Genomic DNA, 16,891 nt, shown 5'->3' with positions numbered 1-16,891 from the left:
GTAAAACATCGGAGTACTTTTTCCACCACTGACTGTTCACAAAATCAAACTGATCGATGTACACGTGCCATATTATAGTCATGACACCTGCTAGCCAATCACAACGCACTCGTCCCCTCGAACTATGGGCTCTCCAGACTCCACCATGCTCAAACCAAGGCTCAAACGAAACCAGTCTAGTATGCAGGCTGTCAAACAAAACCATCACCAGACTAGAGGGCTCAGGGCTGCACTACTACAGCCACAAATGATTTGAATGGATGACATAATGACATGCGTCGTTCGGTGGTCAGCTGGCTGCAAAGCGAGGTATATTTTATGATTTTTCCTATCGGTGCAGTCAAGTTGACAGGTTGACTCCTGCGTTGTTGTGTTCTGTAAAGTTATCATCCTACATCTGCCCCATCTCATGTCATTCAGGAAGGAAGTGTCTGTCCTGCACTGAACACAGAACACCACCCGACCTGAAAACACGTCGGCTTTATCATTTATCACCTCTTCCACGACTCGCTGTTCAGCTGAATGGAAATGAGAGTGTCGTTGATCCTGCTGCTGCACACCATATCGTCGTGCTGCTGGATGGTTAGTGGCACGCTTTCAAAGACAGACGCGAAGAAGTCACACAAAACTGTAGAGGCTGAGGTGAGTGAAGTGAACTTGTGGCCCCTAAATGTGGTGAGCAGCACTGAGCAGTGTTTGTATTGTTGTTTGACTTGGCATGCAAGTCCTTGCAGTCATCATGTCATCTGATTTTGAGAGCTGCAGAAAGTGACTTCCATGAGGACCAAATCTCACTTGATATATTGTCACCATACCAGGCATGCATACCTATAACACAGCTATAAATCTCATGGATGTCTGTCACAGTCACTCAGCTAATATGTATTTTAATCTCATGCAATTGCCATATATAGGCATCACCTGCAGAGTTACCAGCGTTGGAAAGAGGCCTTGTTGTGTCAGACCCACAATGGAAGGACATTGTGAAAGAGGAAAAGAGATATTGTTCTCATATTAAACGGACATTCCAAGGACCAGTTCTCGGCTATATCACACCAGTAAGTATGAAACCCAAGTCAAAGGATGCACAGCACACCATTGTCATTATTATGTACTTGGTGTGTTATAATTGTGTTATAACTAGTGCTGAGCAATATATCCAGTTTTCTAGTTAAATGAAATAATACAAAATATTCTTATTTGTAATGCCTATAACAATGTATGACCTAAGTTTTCAGTAGGCCTAAATTAAGACTGTATGAAGATACTGTATGAAGGCACACATCTATATGTAGGGGTGTGCCTTAGGCCTATATAATACGTCTAATTACATGTTACTAATATGTAATTAGTAACATAAAACAATATATATCATGTGTCCTTTAACTTAAAAGACACATGACATTTGTTCATTTGTTAAAAATACTTTAGGTCAAGGTCCTTCCTCAGGGGTATGCCTGAAGAAAGTCCTTGGCCGAAATGTTTCACACCACATTGGTGTACACTGTGTTCCAATCATATCTTTATTGAGCAAGTGCAGACACTGTGGTGTGTCTTTGATTCTTAAATTCCTTTTGTTTATTTAAAAAATGTTTGGCAGGTGTACATTTTCATCTCAGATATTTGGCCGGTGAACTACAACATTAATTAATTTCAGAAGCTGTTGACTTAAATACAGCGATGAACACAGTATTGTTCTAATGCACAATATTGCAATGTCTCTGTCGTATCCTGCCACCCCACAGTGGAATTCCCATGGCTATGATGTAGCCAAGGTATTTGGTTCCAAAATGACTTCAGTCTCTCCAGTGTGGCTTCAGCTCCGTCGACGGGGACCTGAAAGCTTTGATGTCACTGGCCTCCATGACCATGACCCAGGTGAAAGAAATAAAAAAGATCACTTCACTTGACTATTATTCATACAGCAGAATGAGCAGATATTAATTCTATTTATAAAGACTTTGCCGTAAGCCTGATTTATACACCGTTGTATGATGGTGTCTTGTGCCAAAAATAGACTATCTACCAGGAAATCGGCTATTTCAGTGCACAATTGGGCATTCTTCTCTTAGTAAAGTGTTAGGGATTGTGTTCTCTACTTTTCAGGCTGGGTCAAATCTGTCCGGAAGTCAAATAGAAAAATCAAGATAGGTGAGAGATCATCTTTGTCCTCTACCACTAGCTTGCTCAGCTCTGCTTGTTTGGATCAGAGCTAGCATTTTATGATCACTCTGATTCTTACCACGTTGTGGCAAGTCATTTTCAGTCAAGTGCTCCATGTGTCTCGCTTTCAGTGCCTCGACTGCTATTTGATGGCTGGTCTTACCAGGATTACATGAGTGTACTGGATAGTGAGGATGAAATTGAAGAGCTGGGGAGTGAGCTAGTGGACGTCGCAAAGGTAATTTAGAAAATACACACTGAGGGGGTTATTTTTTTAACAGATGGGAGTGATTACAATACCCTGCCAAATAATGCTGGAGGCTGGGTAGGTAATGAATTGAATCGGCAAAAGTATGTGCCAGATAAAGCTACTGTGTATATTATACTGTAGCCATTAGGGCTGCACGATATTACGTACACATTTCATATTCAATATTTTAAGTGTTGCAACAGTAAAAACTAAGCATTATTCAAAAAACAGCATAATAACAAGTCAATATCACTCTTGATTTTAAGTGCTATTGGGTTCCCACACTTGTTATTTAATATTCTAAGTGTAGCAAAAGGCAACAATATGGGTGACATGGGCAACGATATCACTGATATATCACCCAGGGTGATATATTGCCCATATCTTGCCTTTTGCGATACTGATATTGCGCATGGTCAAACTGGTCATACCTCCATAATGATACGATAATTATATATTGTGCAGCACTAGTCTAGTAGCCATTCCAATATTCCCTAAATACAATGATTTCATGCTGTTGTATGACCTTGCAGACAGAAGGCTTTGATGGTTTCACTTTGGAGCTGTGGAGCCAGCTGGGAGGAAATAAAAGAAAGTGAGTTACTTTGTTGCTTTTCCCTGACTGGATAACGCTACATTTCCCTGTCCTCCGGGGTCAGTTGCAAATGCTGCAAGTGCTTTTTATCTTTGTTCATGCAGGGAGCTCGTCCACTTGGTCAAACACGTCTGTGAGACTCTGAAGGCAAAAAGATTTGACTGTGTGCTTGTCATTCCACCTGCTCTGACGAGGTGAACATAATGGTGTTTATTTTTATTCCGTTCAAATGCCACAAAATGAATGACTGATTTGGAAGCATTTCTGATCCAAATATCTCTCAAACCAGCTCAGGGCAACCGGGCATGTTTGGCAGGGAAGAGTTTGAACAGTTGGCTCCGGCAGTGGATGGATTCAGTCTTATGACCTATGACTACTCCAATGCTGGAAGGTGAGGCTATTACAGACACAAATGTCATTCAACCGTTCAGACTGAATACAATGGTATTTCTTTAGGTACATAGATATAAAATAAAATTCTAAAAAAACAGGATTCTAAGTTTTCATGTGTTCAGTACAAAGTGGTAGAAAGTGCTGACTCTCAATGAAAACAGTCTGTCTTTGTTCCCAGTAGACCAGGCCCAAGCTCACCTCTGCCTTGGGTAAGAGACTGTGTGCTCCAGTTGTCACCCAATATGCAATGGAGACAAAAGATCCTGATTGGACTTAACTTGTATGGGTTGGATTTCTCCAACCAAGGTGCTGAACCAATCCTGGGAACTAGGTAAGGACTGTGTAATTACAGTTGGGAAACTAGAAAGATGCAATTGGAAATTGCAAGGAGTCCCTGTCTGACACTGTATCTCCAGTTCTTATTTAATAAACAGAACATATCCTTTCAGGTGGGTTACCAAATTTAAGCCAATCAGGAAAGAGAACCCATTTATCGGGTTCATTTTTTTTATTTATTTTTCAGTTCCAACTTTGTCTGCTCATTTCTTTGTCATCACTTACAATTTCACTTGTTTATCCTGTGTCTTGTCTTGTGTGACTTCTCTTCTGATCGGATCAAATTGGTATCCTGACCTGAAAATGCATTTTCTGTTTACTAAACTTTAGTAACTAAAGAGCTAGAGAGACATGGAGAGTGGACACACAAGAATGCAGTTAACCTTTCTTTTTATTACTCCCCTGTCTTGTATCCTGCAGGTACATTGAAATTTTGCGAGAGCTGAGGCCAAAACTTCTCTGGGACGAATACAGTGGAGAGCACTATTTCTCTTACAAGAGGTGGAGATCACATGATGATTTTTGGAAGAACAAATGATGGGTGACAACCTTTTAGCATAACTTAACCAGATTTGTTGCTTCACTTTATTTCTAGGAATAATGGAGTCAAGCATGTAGTGTACTACCCAACACTTAAGGTAAAGCTCTTATATTTAATTTTAGCTTTGTGCGTGAACACATTTACTCAATAACATAAATGGGTAATAACACTGTAACAACCCCCATGTGATCACTAGTTGCCATTTATATACCTTTTGACATTGTGCGCTAAGATCTTCCTATTTCTTTTCAGTCCATTTACCTACGGATGTCATTAGCCACGGAACTGGGCACAGGAATATCCATGTGGGAATTAGGACAAGGGCTGGAATATTTCTACGATCTTCTATGAAAAGGCCAAATGACTGGTATATGACTACAAAGGACCTTGAGAACACCAGCATGTGGGTTTCCAAAAGTCTTATTTTTTTCCAATCATGGTGTACCAAAAACGCCAGTAATGTGTGCAGTGATTTTTTTCCTTCTTCTTTTGAGTTACTCAGGTGAACTCTGGACCAACTATTGACTGAGTTTAGTTAATACTAAATCTGCACTGCTGCTGCTCCAGAGGATGTCAAAGCAGCGGTTGGTTGTTGATATAAAACAAGGACATGTTGTTGAAAGATAGTTTTATTCCCTTTTCATGGACACGAGTCACAACTCAAAACATAATTTTGGCAAGAAACAAAAATCCTACTTGTATTACACTGAGATGGCAGTAGCAGATTTCCCTTTTGCAAAGTATTTGCATGATCAAGATAATTATTAAAAACGGATGAGATAAATCAATGTTTTGTTATCAGGCATTCACTCTCTCTGGTTCCAATTATTGAACATTAATTGTGTGGAAAGCTTCTGCCAGTTGGCTCAACTGAAGACTTATCTAATATGCTTTGGTGTTGGGTATTGGTCTCAGAAACATTCATATTGTGTGGAATAGCCTTGGGCTTCGTTTTACTAACATTTTTTGTGTGTGTCTTTGTGGTTTCATCATTATGACCACAATAATACATGAACTCTACCTTTTTTCCAGTTATCCTGTAAATTGTAAATGAAAAGTTTGGAACAGAACAGGATTTAGGGTATGGACACCAGGGTTTGATTCTGTCTATGCAGTCGTATTTATGCAATGCTTTTCAAAGGGAATGGAGCGTTTTGTTGCCATTGCACGGCTTTCTGCTCCCTTCCCATTGAAAAGCATAGGCAGAAGAAAACTTTAGTGTGTACCCTTAGAGTGCATGGGCTTTGAACTGTTAGTAAGGTAGTTTTATTTTCCATTGCAGAGCAGTATTAGATTATTCACAGCAACTGATGTTGCCTGAATATTCTGACCAGTTACCAGGTGTCTGTCTATGACTACATGCATAGCATCCTCTTGACTCGCTGAAAAACAAAAGGATTGTGTGGTTAGCTTCAGGTATGACATTTTTACACAAATGTTACAATATCTATGCTTCTCTGCTGTATACCTGTGTATGATCCACCACTGTCTTTCACAAAGTCCTCCACGATCAGAGGCAGGTTGGCAAAGTCAGGCCTTCGCACCAACTCAAACACAGATGGCTAGGATGGAAAAGAATTAGAACTTGTTACTAGAAATACTTTTTACATTTCCATCCCATTGTATATAAGAGACGCAAGACTCACCCCTGTTAAACTGTACCCATTGAAGATCCACTTCTGTCCCTCAGTGGCACAACATAAAGCTGATACTCCCTGGCCCACAGCACACACAGGTTCTGCATTTGGGGCAAAACAGCTCCAGCATCAATAACCAGTCAGTGTCCTTAATACACCAGTTCTGTACATTATGGTATGTGTTGCCTGTGTCCCATAAATATGTCAAGTATAGTAGTGGTAAATATCAAGAAAGCACAAGAGGAGGAGCGCACACCTAAGTTAGTGAGGTGCTGATCATCACACAGAATAATGATGGAGAAGAAAGAGGCCGCACAGCTCTTTGGCCACGATGCAAATAATTTATTTAACCAACGTTTCGACTGTTGCCAGTCTTCATCAGGGCCCTAAGACTGGCAACAGTCGAAACGTTGGTTTAAATAAATTATTTGCATCGTGGCTGAAGAGCTGTGCGGCCTCTTTCTTCTCAACAAGTATAGTAGTGGTAACACAAAGAAATGTTAAGGTTTTCAATAACCTTGGGGAAGAAAGTATCTAGAGTGGAAATATTGCACCCCTAGAACATGATCATACCATTTCTTATCTAATTTAAGTTATACATATTTTGTCTCCCTCTCCTAAAGGAGATGGGTAATTAAAACGATGTCCAAATTACAAGAAAGATGGTGGCACATCTAGAGTCCAATCCCTAACACCAATGTCTACATTTGTCATTGATGAGCAGGGAGTCTGTTTGCAATTGTAACCACTGCACTAGTTGTATTAAAACACAGTACCGTACAGATTGTTCAAAGTAACATGTTATAACATTTTATTCATTAAAATAAGTCCCGGATTGTAACAGATTTTCAGTTTCACTGACAATGCATTCCATAAGATCCAGGGACTCACTCTGCTGAGAGATGAAGTGTGTGAGGATTCGGTGTAAGGAGCCGCTGTGTGCCAGGTCATTCAGGGCTCCTGGGCAGTCTGGAATGAGTAATGCTTGGTACCGGGCACCTGGAACAGGCCATCATGACATGACCTTGAGTTTGAGCTTAATCAAAACAAAACCAAAAATAGGGCTGCAAATAGTTAAGTGTACCAATTATCTTTTATGAATTATCTGTCATGTTATACAAATCTATGGTAAATGTTCAGTTACTCAACACAGATATCTTGAAACGGCTTTACCACCCGACTGTCAAAAACAAACTGTAACTTTAATATTGTTTAATAAACTAAAATATTGAACAGCTAAGCTTTCACATTTTGATTATTAGATAACAAACATATTATTTACTGTATGTGTAGACTAGATTATGCAATGAAAATATTTTCTTGGTACTCACCATCAATAGATTCAAGTTTGGCAGGTGTTGCATAAGGTTTCACACTGAAGTCCTGCACCCACCTAGCAGTACTTTCATCAACCCCAGTAAAGTCGATAGGCTTGCCCTGCATACAGAAGGACAAATTAGAATGCCCTGGTCTGCACTGGCTGAGTGTTGTGCAGTGATGGACAGTAACCAAGTACATTTATTTGAGTAGGCTACTTAAGTATTTTTGGGGGGTATCAGTAATTTACCTGAGTATTTGTGTTTTTGTGACTTTCCCTACACTACACATCAAAGACAAATGTGTACCTTTGATCCACTATAAGGTAAAATGTACATTATGAAACTATAAGCCCTATTTCAAATATAGTGGAACTTACTATATTTCACTAGTATGCATTTATTTGTTTTCAAAATTCTGGACATTTTTTATACAAAATGTTTTGATATTGAAATGAACTTTAAGGAAGAGATGCTCACCCCTGGTGTGGCCGTCTGCAAGTTAAACACTGACGTGCAAAGAGTAAAGGACTGGTGGAATGACTTTGCCGACACGCCTGCGTGAACAATTACACATATGATATTAGTAATGCCTTGTCCAACTAGCAAAGCACCGAACATCTACCTACAAGCCAATCTACAAGCTCATAACACGTCGCAGAGGCGGCGAAGCCCAGTGAGCTTGTAGATCAGCGAATCATCACAGGCGACAGACCAACAAAGTCTGGTCGCTTTGGCCAATGACAATAGGCAACACTGCACCTCCGGTGGCCGCAGCAGTAGTAAAAACGAATACAATAAAAATACATGATGAATAAACTGCTATACATCACTATGATACCAAAGACCAAACCAAACAGGAGGACCAGAACAATTCAATACCAATAGTGGACACTGGACAGGCCAAACGTCTCATAAATGAGCATGTTCAATGGACCTACCTTGCGGAGCAGCACTTGCCACTATCAGGCAAGTTGGTTTAGCGGACATTTCTGTTTCCCTGTAGTTTCAAGGAGAATATGCACCTAATTAATGTGCTTGAAATCAATTAGCGTACAGATGTATCAGAAGAAACGCGACACATATGAAGAGGAAGAAGTGCAGTCAGCTGACAACAACATCCGCTGAAATGTTTTCAAAATAAATGTTCGATTCTAGGCGCGTCACGCGTGTGATTTTATGTGGCAGTGGTTCTCACAGACGTTTTATGTCATTGTCAAGGACCTCCAAATTGACACTTATTAGCCCGCGGACCCCCATTTGAAAAGATATATGCCAGGGACCCCCATAAGAGAAGATTTGTGACTCTCAACCGTTTTAAAGGAGCCCCAGTAGCCTATATGAGATGATGTATTTCATGGAATTTCTATCTCTGAGACCACAATTTATGTTAATTTAATTCTGAGTGTACAAATGGGTCCATTTCCATTTGGTACCATAAGTACACTCTTGGAACGTTACAGGTCCATTTGGTTCCTATCATTTAACTGGGGACCCCCTGGAACCTTTTCATTGACATTGTTTGACTGCTGCTGACAAATCCTTATGTTATAGTTTTTTGTAATTAAAAGCTAAACATTTAAAGTGCTAATACTGAAGTAAACAATCACAAGAAATAGGTAATGCATAGCTCATAGCAACATTTATATTGGATTTCTTAGGGAAATGAGGTGCTCAGAGTTGCAAAGAGAAAACAAAACACGTGCTATTTTTCCCTCAGTGCATTCAAATGTTTTGACCAAAACCAGAGGTGCATTAGGATTAGTATACAAACCAATTAACCAATATGTGAGTGCACTCCTGCTGCGCATTAACACACCAAGGTCTTCTTCAAACTGTTTTAAGGTACACCAAAGCCTGCTATTCCTATTAGTGCTATATCCTAGATTACAAAAGGTTATACACACATCAGTAAATGTCATCCTTATCATTATATTATGTTTATGTTTAAAAAACATAAAATTACTGTACTCAATGTATAATGCTTTGGGGAGCCGACACTAAAGCTGAATCATAAATGTCCCCCTATAAAGGTCTACATTTCTCTTTTTAACTACCTGTAAGTCTCTTTTCATGACTTTAGTCATGTTATTTATTGCATTGCCATGTTGATATAGGCATGATTCCACAGCCCAGCATGTCTCTTCGTGGAAATTATATTAAATGACAAACATGATTGTTCTTTATTTATTCAATCATTAAAGTCAACAGTCAGTCAATATTTATGTTTTTAAATACTTTGGAAAACACTGCTTATGAAAATGTGACATCCTTGTGACAACTAAAATACACATATATAATAGGCCTATACAAAGCAACTCTAGCATATATCGAATTAAACAAAACAAAAAACACAATGGGTGAGTTCGTCCGCCCACAAACCATCATCTTGAATGGCTTTAAAATTAAAGTGAAAACTGAGAGTGCATGCGGTGGAATATAATCTCAAACAGGACAGTGCTGTCCAGCAGCATGGCTTATTCATTGACAAAAAGCCTGACCACTTCATAATGTCAATTGAAGAATACAAAACAAAAAACATGCACACAGGGGCGTCGCACCAAATTCTGGGCCCTGGGTACAAGGATTCACTGCGGGCCCCCCATGAATGTTAATTATTGAAAAATAGCAGATATACAAGCTCACAGCGCAGTACCGAGTGCCGCGCTGCGAGCTTGTAGATCTGCTATTTTTGAAAAATCATGAAAATCTTTGAATATTTCAAATCCTTCTGAGGTTTTTGAAAAACCTATGTTTCTATGTCAGTGGAGCTCAAACCTTTTCATGTGCAGGACCCCCAAAATGATATGTATTTGGCCACAGAACCCCATCTCAAAATATTGAGGTCCAGGGACCCCCCCAGAAGCAAAATTTGAGTTACAAATGTTCGCTTAAAAAATACATATATTCAAACATTTGCACACATTTTCACTACTTTTCAAAAATAGCAGATCTACAAGCTCGCTGCGCGGCACTCGGTGCCGCGCTGTGAGCTTGTATATCTGCTATTTTTCAATAGCTAAAGTATAAAATAATTAAGGCCCCTCCTCCACCTTGGGCCCTAGTAACTCAGTCCCACTTTCCTACCCCTTGTGACACCCGTGCATGCACACCTCATGAAGACAAATACATATTTAACCAGATTCAGAATGCAATGGTGTGTATCAAAGTGTAGGATTTGCTACATGTCAGAGTCAGTATGGATCTTCTTTCAAATTTCGATAAAGGCAGCAGGTGAACATCATTCCTACAAGCTGAAAGAGAGAGACAGTTAACAAAACATGCACACGCACACGCGCACGCGCGCACGCACGCGCGCACGCACACACACACGCACACACACGCACATTCTAAATCTAGTATTTCAATTATATTCTATTTCATTCATAACTCTTGATAGGGCAATTACCTGGAGAAAGGCAATACCAATTCCCACTGCCCCAAGGATGTGTAATTGACTCAAGAGGAAGTTTTCTAATTGCACAATGCAGCCTCCCTGAGAGCATAAAGTGAAGGGAAAAGACATTAGTTATTATCTTAGTTAGTTATTTGTCAGGAACAATACTAGACATTGTGGCCCTGATTAGGCATTTGATATCAGGTATAAAAAGAAATACAGTTTACACTGTAATCCACATGTGTTCAGTGATTACAGGTCTGATTCTGTTTCAACCATTGTTTAGCACTTTCATAACAAACAGGCTCTGGTTTCATTTTTATTTCAGTTGGCAGGTGTATTCCAGAATCACACATTTTATAAAGGTAAAATGGATCAAAGTGCCAAAGCTGAGTAAGTTACTTTCTCAATTAAACAACAATAGCATTTAATTAATTATCAATTATTTTCAAGGATTCTTTTTGCATAATGATGACATGCTGCCATTACAAATATCTATCAGTTAATCAGTATTAATATAGCATAGCACAGCTCAATGGTCATACATAAAAATATCAGATTGCATCCAGCTTCCATGCGTACCTCAACCTTGTAGATATTGGAGGGATGGTCTCTGCGGCCACAGCCTTCACTGGGAGTTTTGCAGCAGCTATCAGGCACCAGCCTGTAATTCGTTTCTTCGTGGATCCACACTGCGCCTGACCAGTCTACAGAGCTGTTACTGCCACAGCACTTAAACTAGCACACACAGAAAGAGATAGGGTTCATAAAGTATGACCAACTTCATTTGAGTTAAACATTTTTTACTTTGTTTACATTTAGCACAATAGGAATTATTTTACAAGTGTGAACTGAAGTGAACTGGTCTCAAGTGAACAACTCACACAGTAAGAATCCTATGTCAATTTAACTGAGGTTACAAATACACTTCTTGAGTCTGTTTGTAGTGTATACAAAATATTAATCTGATGTCTGATACAACAGTTGGACTACCTTTTAGTCGGGTTGGGACAACATTCTATTTGTTCCCTGAATGTTGAAGCTTTATTAATCCTGAATAGTTCATACCTGAATATGTCTCAGTGTCAAGCTTCCATACCTCCTGCTGGAGCTTGTCCACAGCCCGTGTGATGCTGTCCTCACCGGGCTGCTGGTACTTCTGCTGCATGGTCTCCTTCAGGTTGTCTCTGAGCTCATCATCCAGCTGTGAGGCACCAGTAGAACGTGAGAAAATTGCTCATCATGGGAAACATTTGTCACCTGCATTGACGTGAAGTTTATTTTAGACACTCCTTGTGCATAAATATAGCCCATGCCCATGCCATGGTCGTGTTTCTTTCCTACCACACCTGTCTGGAGCCTGCATAACTCAGAATATATGAGGATAGAGATAACCTCAAACATGTAACAAGGACTACATAGATACTACCCTGTCTGACAAGGGAGCTCTCCACATACAAATCAAAACGTAGTGAAAAGGGTGAAATCTGAGCAAGTTAGGAGTAACAGTTTGATACATCACATAGAACGATGACACAGTGGTGATTACCTGGTAGCAGAAAGGGAAACACTGGAGCAAGAAAAGGGGCAAGAAACAGATAGGTGAGAGAGTTGGATGTACAGACAAATGAAGTGCATGCATAGTTGCATACTGTACGTACATGCACACATGCTGTACAGCCATGCAGGAATCAGGTCAGGCTACAGTAAATCAATTTCAAGAAAAAAAAGCTAAACTAAATAGAGACCACATCAAGGAACATGAAAGGACAAATGGATTGATTCAAACACACATCTCAATGTATTAGTATAACAGACATGCAGAAATGAGAATCACATGAAATGACACAATAGAAAATAGTATAGATAATACAGAGAAGTACTTAGTACAGGACTACTACTCTTGTACTAAATTAGCAGTTTGCATACTTTAGTAGTGTTAATGGTAGTAGTAGTATACTAAGTGCCTTAGTACACAATGTTTATTTTAGAGAAATGGGACAATATTGCAATGTATGGATTTATACACCAACGCACATCGTTCACTTGCCAAATATGACATCTTGTCTGCAAGCAACACTGTCATACTAAGGAGTATAAATTAGATGTCATTATACCTGCATCAATTCTAGAATATTTGAGTATATTCAGAAATACCTCTTGGTATTTAATGTAGGCCAACACTCCAGCAATGACTTCCAGCAGGAAAACACACAGCAGTAAGACCAAATACTGTAGTGTAGACACAGACAACACCATCAAGTTTCATATTACAATGTTATTAATAATTAATTACTAGCATTTTAACATTCAACACAGTTATATTGATTAAAGCATCCCTCCTGAACATCTCACTCACTCACTCACTCACTCACTCACTCACTCACTCACTCACACACACACACACACACACACACACACACACACACACACACACACACACACACACACACACACACACACACACACACACACACACACACACACACACACACACACACACACACACACACACACACACACAGTCTCCCTCAAAGTGCTTACATACTTGAACTGAATTCATACTAACTACATCAAGCAATTTCATTACCTCTAGGAAATTAACTACGGTGGCCATTATTCTTCCTGCAGTGTGAACCGACTGAGACTGAACCACATTCACATTAGGTTTACATGCCTTAATACACTATAATTGCCCTATTTAACTACATTTTCAAATTAAAAACACCTTAAATATTTCATTTATTTTAGAAATACTTCATCTTTCACTCAATAGGGAAAACTGCTGTCGCAAGTTGATGATGTCACTTGTCCATGTGTGGTCCAGCACTATGGCATGTAGGGAATGCATGTGCAATAAAAAATATTTAATACATTATTTTAAAACTCATATAAACCTTAAGAAGTATTAAGTTGTTTTTTATTAGCACATGAATTCCATACATTCCATAGGACCACACATGGACAAATGACATCCTCAACTAGAGCAATGAGTGGCCCTATTGAGTGAACGATTAACTATTTCTAAAATAAATAAAAAATTGTCTGTGTTTTTAACTAGTGTTATATAGTTTGAAATGTCTCTATTGCGTGTGAATTATTACTGTTTACACACGTTCTTTTCTATTTTTGTGCATTGACTTTGGAGTTGCAAAGTAAATTTGTTTTCACCTGTAATGACAGAATTGATTTGAAAAGAGAATTAGGTTTAATTTGGGTTCCTAAGAATGACGTTATTCATTACAGTTACACTGGTTGCAGGGAACATGGAAATAGTAATCATGTCACAGAGCCGGTACAGTATTGCATCTCTAATATATTCTGTCTCACTCTGTCTCACGCTCACTCTGAACTCCAAGCACCCGCTTGTGATGCCCCTCATTCCTCTGGCATGAGTCACACTCTAAATCTAAACCCTTAAAGACACACTCTGCATTACTTTGTCTGTTATTTCTGACACAGTTGTGTATTTCTGACATAATGAGCTCCCCCTTCTACACACAGACCAGACAGCAAGGTTCAGGTTTCTAAACCAACAAGAATTCAAAATGTCTCCGAGGATGAAGACCTTTTAATACGCCTAAAAACAAACAAAGTTGTGTTGTAATTAAAAAGGGACTGGTCTTGTTTTTGTTTAGTTTTCCCCCCAGATAATAACATTTGCTATATCGGTATAGTAACTTGTGTAATTGAAATTACTTGTAAAATGACTACTATCTATCAAATGGCTCAATGTAAACATGAAGGAATTATTAGATTCTATAGGTAACTATTAAATAAACTATTTGCACTTGCCACATTATTATCAGTCTTATTATTAAATCACACAGCCATGTAGGATAACCTTAAACAACTCTGTGATGATTCAATGTGTTGTTGTCTTGTGTAAACCTGGGTGTACTCTCACCACAATCAGAAGACTCTTTATCTCCTTCAGGGTGGCACAGCACCCGATCATCCCTGTCACCACCACGATGGCTCCAGCGACTATCAGAATGTACGCCGAGGCAGAGTACAAGCCGCCGTTGAGCAGGCTGATGTAGTCACTCCTCTCCATCAAAGTCCACACTCCCACCGCCAACACAGCCCCACCTGCCAGCTGAACGCACATAGCCCTATCAGCTCAATTCAAACAAGATGATCACAGCAAAACGGTATCAGCATAACTCATTCTGATGGAGATCCCGGGGATCGAAACATTGATCTGTGATATGCTATGGGAGTTAATTGCAGAGTGCACTCTATTTATACTGTATGTTCACGTTGATCCTCTGTTTGTCCTGCACCTGTTTCACCAGAGTGGATGTGCATGCATGCTCTCTACGTTCCTTATCAAGATAATTCATACCAGTTCCATGCAGCTCCTAGCACTGCTAAAACATAGTAGTAATGCAAAACAGACACCACCGTATCCCCTGCCCTATCAGCTAGAGAAGGCATTCAGCAGAGTCTGAGTTTTATCAGCCTCATCTGGAGCACATAGGTCACACATGTCTGGTATCTGAGTGTGTAGAAAGCATGCTGGAAGCCTGGAATTGATTTAATCCTCTCCTAGGACAGTGGAGGGGAAAGGCCCATGCAGACAGTTTGTTTACTGTAGGCTTATGCATCAAGATTGAGTATGGTCTAAGGTTTACATTGATTAAAGTTACTGTTACAAAACGGTGAATGGCATAAATCCGGGCAGCTCAGGCTGGTGGTTGTCTGTTATCTTGTGAATATAACCACACAGAATGGTTGAATTAAAGGTCACCTGTTGACAGCATGCAAGGGACACCTGCAATACGAGATGTTGCTGCCTCCAGTACAGACCATTTTCCAAAATCACATGGAAAGCCAAGCCAACCACTCACCATGTCAACTTACCCAAAAAATGACATTAAAGATAAAAAGTAGATATTTCAGACAAATTGTCCCGCATGTGTTCTTTTTTTCTCCCCGCTTTCTCTCCGCTTCCATTCTGAAAAAAACAAATTCACATGGATTACAATATAAAGTCTATATTCAATTGCTGATTTTTGGGGGCACAAAAACATGACATGTCAGTGCACAAAATAGTCAAAGCTACACAATAAGATCCTTAGTGTTAATTTTGCTCTAGGATTACACAATTATGGATCCAGTACAGTTGGATTAACATTGATGATCTGACAGTGTATGACCTCATGGTATTCTCACAGAAGGCTGCAGTCAGATTATGATCGCATGACTTCCTGCCTGTATGCTTGCATGACAATAAGTTAAGCCTATTAGTGGTCTATTTTATCGAGAGTCATCGTGTAAGTTATTCCTCCACACTATGCAGTCAGGTGAAAAAAAGAGGCCCGTGTCACATGCACTCCTGTGTATCCACACTTGAAGTATGATATGAGGCAAAAGATTTACGAGGTACAACTCTTAAGTGTGAATGTGCAGTCAGAGAATATATGAACATGTTCTCTAAGTGTTTTAATCATATTGCCAGAACGAAATATAAAACGGAGGCCTGTAAATGAGACTGTGGATCATTCCAACACTTGCAGAAAGTTGGTCTAACACAAAGCAAAGAGGAGAGTCCTTCTGATGAAATTGTAGGATAAAAATACTTTACAACTTGTCTCATATGCCACCCAGCGAACAGATATGTCTCCTATCCTAGTAATTCAACCTGGTCATGTTATACCATAAGAGTAGATGGAGACATACTGTTATGATACCCTCCCTAATTTTGTAACCAAGTCTCCCTCTCGTCCACCACTATATGACTGGCATCATGAGAGAGAGAGGAGGTTCTACAGTTCAGGTACAAGTAGACATCTCTCCTTTACAGGGAAAACATGACCAAACCGAGTTATGAGGGGAAAACAGTCATAGTGTGAATTCTGCACTACAACACATAAAAGCTATGTTGTTTCTTGAAAGAAAAAAGATCTTTATGCCAAATTGTTGCTGTCCATCAAAACAAAGTCTACCCATGAACTCACATTCGTATTATTATTTTTAAACCATGGCGTCATGAAAAGAAAATCCTCTCCCCATTTCACATAAAAATATATCTAAATAAAATAAAATAACTCTTACCTGCTCTTAGATGGTGGGCCCTGGAGGATGTGGATTATTGGGGAAAAGTCTTCAGATATTATGGTTAACCCCAAATCTTACACAGTGCTCACTTTGAAGGTTACAGGCAACAGTGAGCGCTCTCAGCTGACGCTCATGCCCCTGGTCTGCCTACTGTACTCTATTGACAGAGGGGGTTAGTTTACCACAAGCTTCTAGAGCGC

General features: G+C 39.6%; 3 protein-coding genes across 5 annotated transcripts; 1 reads left to right on the top strand and 2 right to left on the bottom strand.

The window, feature by feature from the left end:
* The first annotated feature begins 174 nt into the window (after positions 1-174).
* chid1 (chitinase domain containing 1) lies at positions 175-5,533 on the top strand. Of its 2 annotated transcripts, none has more exons than XM_080736327.1 (13): positions 175-309; positions 421-642; positions 915-1,058; positions 1,746-1,878; positions 2,107-2,151; positions 2,295-2,401; positions 2,947-3,008; positions 3,113-3,202; positions 3,298-3,399; positions 3,583-3,732; positions 4,158-4,238; positions 4,333-4,375; positions 4,531-5,533. In XM_080736327.1, exons 2-13 carry the CDS (start codon positions 523-525, stop codon positions 4,627-4,629), a joined length of 1,176 nt encoding a protein of 391 aa, XP_080592453.1. In that variant the 5' UTR covers positions 175-309; positions 421-522; the 3' UTR covers positions 4,630-5,533. The 2 variants fall into 2 exon arrangements, with proteins under 2 accessions (XP_080592453.1, XP_080592452.1); XM_080736326.1 differs by having other exon boundaries at positions 3,580-3,732; positions 4,531-4,669.
* On the bottom strand, positions 5,523-8,320 carry gatd1 (glutamine amidotransferase class 1 domain containing 1). Its single transcript, XM_080736328.1, has 7 exons — positions 8,173-8,320; positions 7,712-7,788; positions 7,247-7,352; positions 6,807-6,914; positions 5,925-6,016; positions 5,747-5,840; positions 5,523-5,660 (listed from the first exon to the last, which is right to left on the bottom strand). The coding sequence occupies exons 1-7, from the start codon at positions 8,219-8,221 to the stop codon at positions 5,545-5,547; spliced, it is 642 nt and encodes a 213-aa protein (XP_080592454.1). The 5' UTR covers positions 8,222-8,320; the 3' UTR covers positions 5,523-5,544.
* A 2,021-nt stretch (positions 8,321-10,341) lies between these two features.
* Positions 10,342-16,823, bottom strand: cd151 (CD151 molecule). Of its 2 annotated transcripts, XM_080736607.1 has the most exons (9): positions 16,689-16,823; positions 15,495-15,588; positions 14,536-14,727; positions 12,786-12,860; positions 12,178-12,198; positions 11,728-11,832; positions 11,211-11,366; positions 10,641-10,727; positions 10,342-10,485 (listed from the first exon to the last, which is right to left on the bottom strand). In XM_080736607.1, exons 2-9 carry the CDS (start codon positions 15,585-15,587, stop codon positions 10,426-10,428), a joined length of 789 nt encoding a protein of 262 aa, XP_080592733.1. In that variant the 5' UTR covers position 15,588; positions 16,689-16,823; the 3' UTR covers positions 10,342-10,425. The 2 variants fall into 2 exon arrangements, with proteins under 2 accessions (XP_080592733.1, XP_080592734.1); XM_080736608.1 differs by lacking the exon at positions 12,178-12,198.
* Positions 16,824-16,891: the final 68 nt, after the last annotated feature.

This window comes from Nannobrachium achirus (genome assembly GCF_963921795.1).
Source record: "Nannobrachium achirus genome assembly, chromosome: 11".
NCBI lineage: Eukaryota > Metazoa > Chordata > Actinopteri > Myctophiformes > Myctophidae > Nannobrachium > Nannobrachium achirus.
The sequence above is the reverse complement of the archived record's forward strand: the minus strand, read 5'-3'. Positions and strand labels throughout refer to the sequence as shown.

What these genes read in the sequence shown, in the direction of transcription:
- chid1 (XM_080736326.1), top strand. Translation starts at nt 523, where the DNA reads ATGGAAATGAGAGTGTCGTTGATCCTGCTGCTGCACACCATATCGTCG. An exon ending in CTGGGAGGAAATAAAAGAAA is followed by an intron (nt 3,009 to 3,112) that starts GTGAGTTACTTT and finishes TTGTTCATGCAG; the next exon opens with GGAGCTCGTCCACTTGGTCA. An exon ending in GACTACTCCAATGCTGGAAG is followed by an intron (nt 3,400 to 3,579) that starts GTGAGGCTATTA and finishes CTTTGTTCCCAG; the next exon opens with TAGACCAGGCCCAAGCTCAC.
- gatd1 (XM_080736328.1), bottom strand. Translation starts at nt 8,221, where the DNA reads ATGTCCGCTAAACCAACTTGCCTGATAGTGGCAAGTGCTGCTCCGCAA. An exon ending in GGCAAGTGCTGCTCCGCAAG is followed by an intron (nt 7,789 to 8,172) that starts GTAGGTCCATTG and finishes TTGTTCACGCAG; the next exon opens with GCGTGTCGGCAAAGTCATTC. An exon ending in ACACTTCATCTCTCAGCAGA is followed by an intron (nt 6,017 to 6,806) that starts GTGAGTCCCTGG and finishes CCCCAAATGCAG; the next exon opens with AACCTGTGTGTGCTGTGGGC.
- cd151 (XM_080736607.1), bottom strand. Translation starts at nt 15,587, where the DNA reads ATGGAAGCGGAGAGAAAGCGGGGAGAAAAAAAGAACACATGCGGGACA. An exon ending in GTTTCCCTTTCTGCTACCAG is followed by an intron (nt 11,833 to 12,177) that starts GTAATCACCACT and finishes GGTGCCTCACAG; the next exon opens with CTGGATGATGAGCTCAGAGA. An exon ending in TGGACAAGCTCCAGCAGGAG is followed by an intron (nt 11,367 to 11,727) that starts GTATGGAAGCTT and finishes TGTGTGTGCTAG; the next exon opens with TTTAAGTGCTGTGGCAGTAA.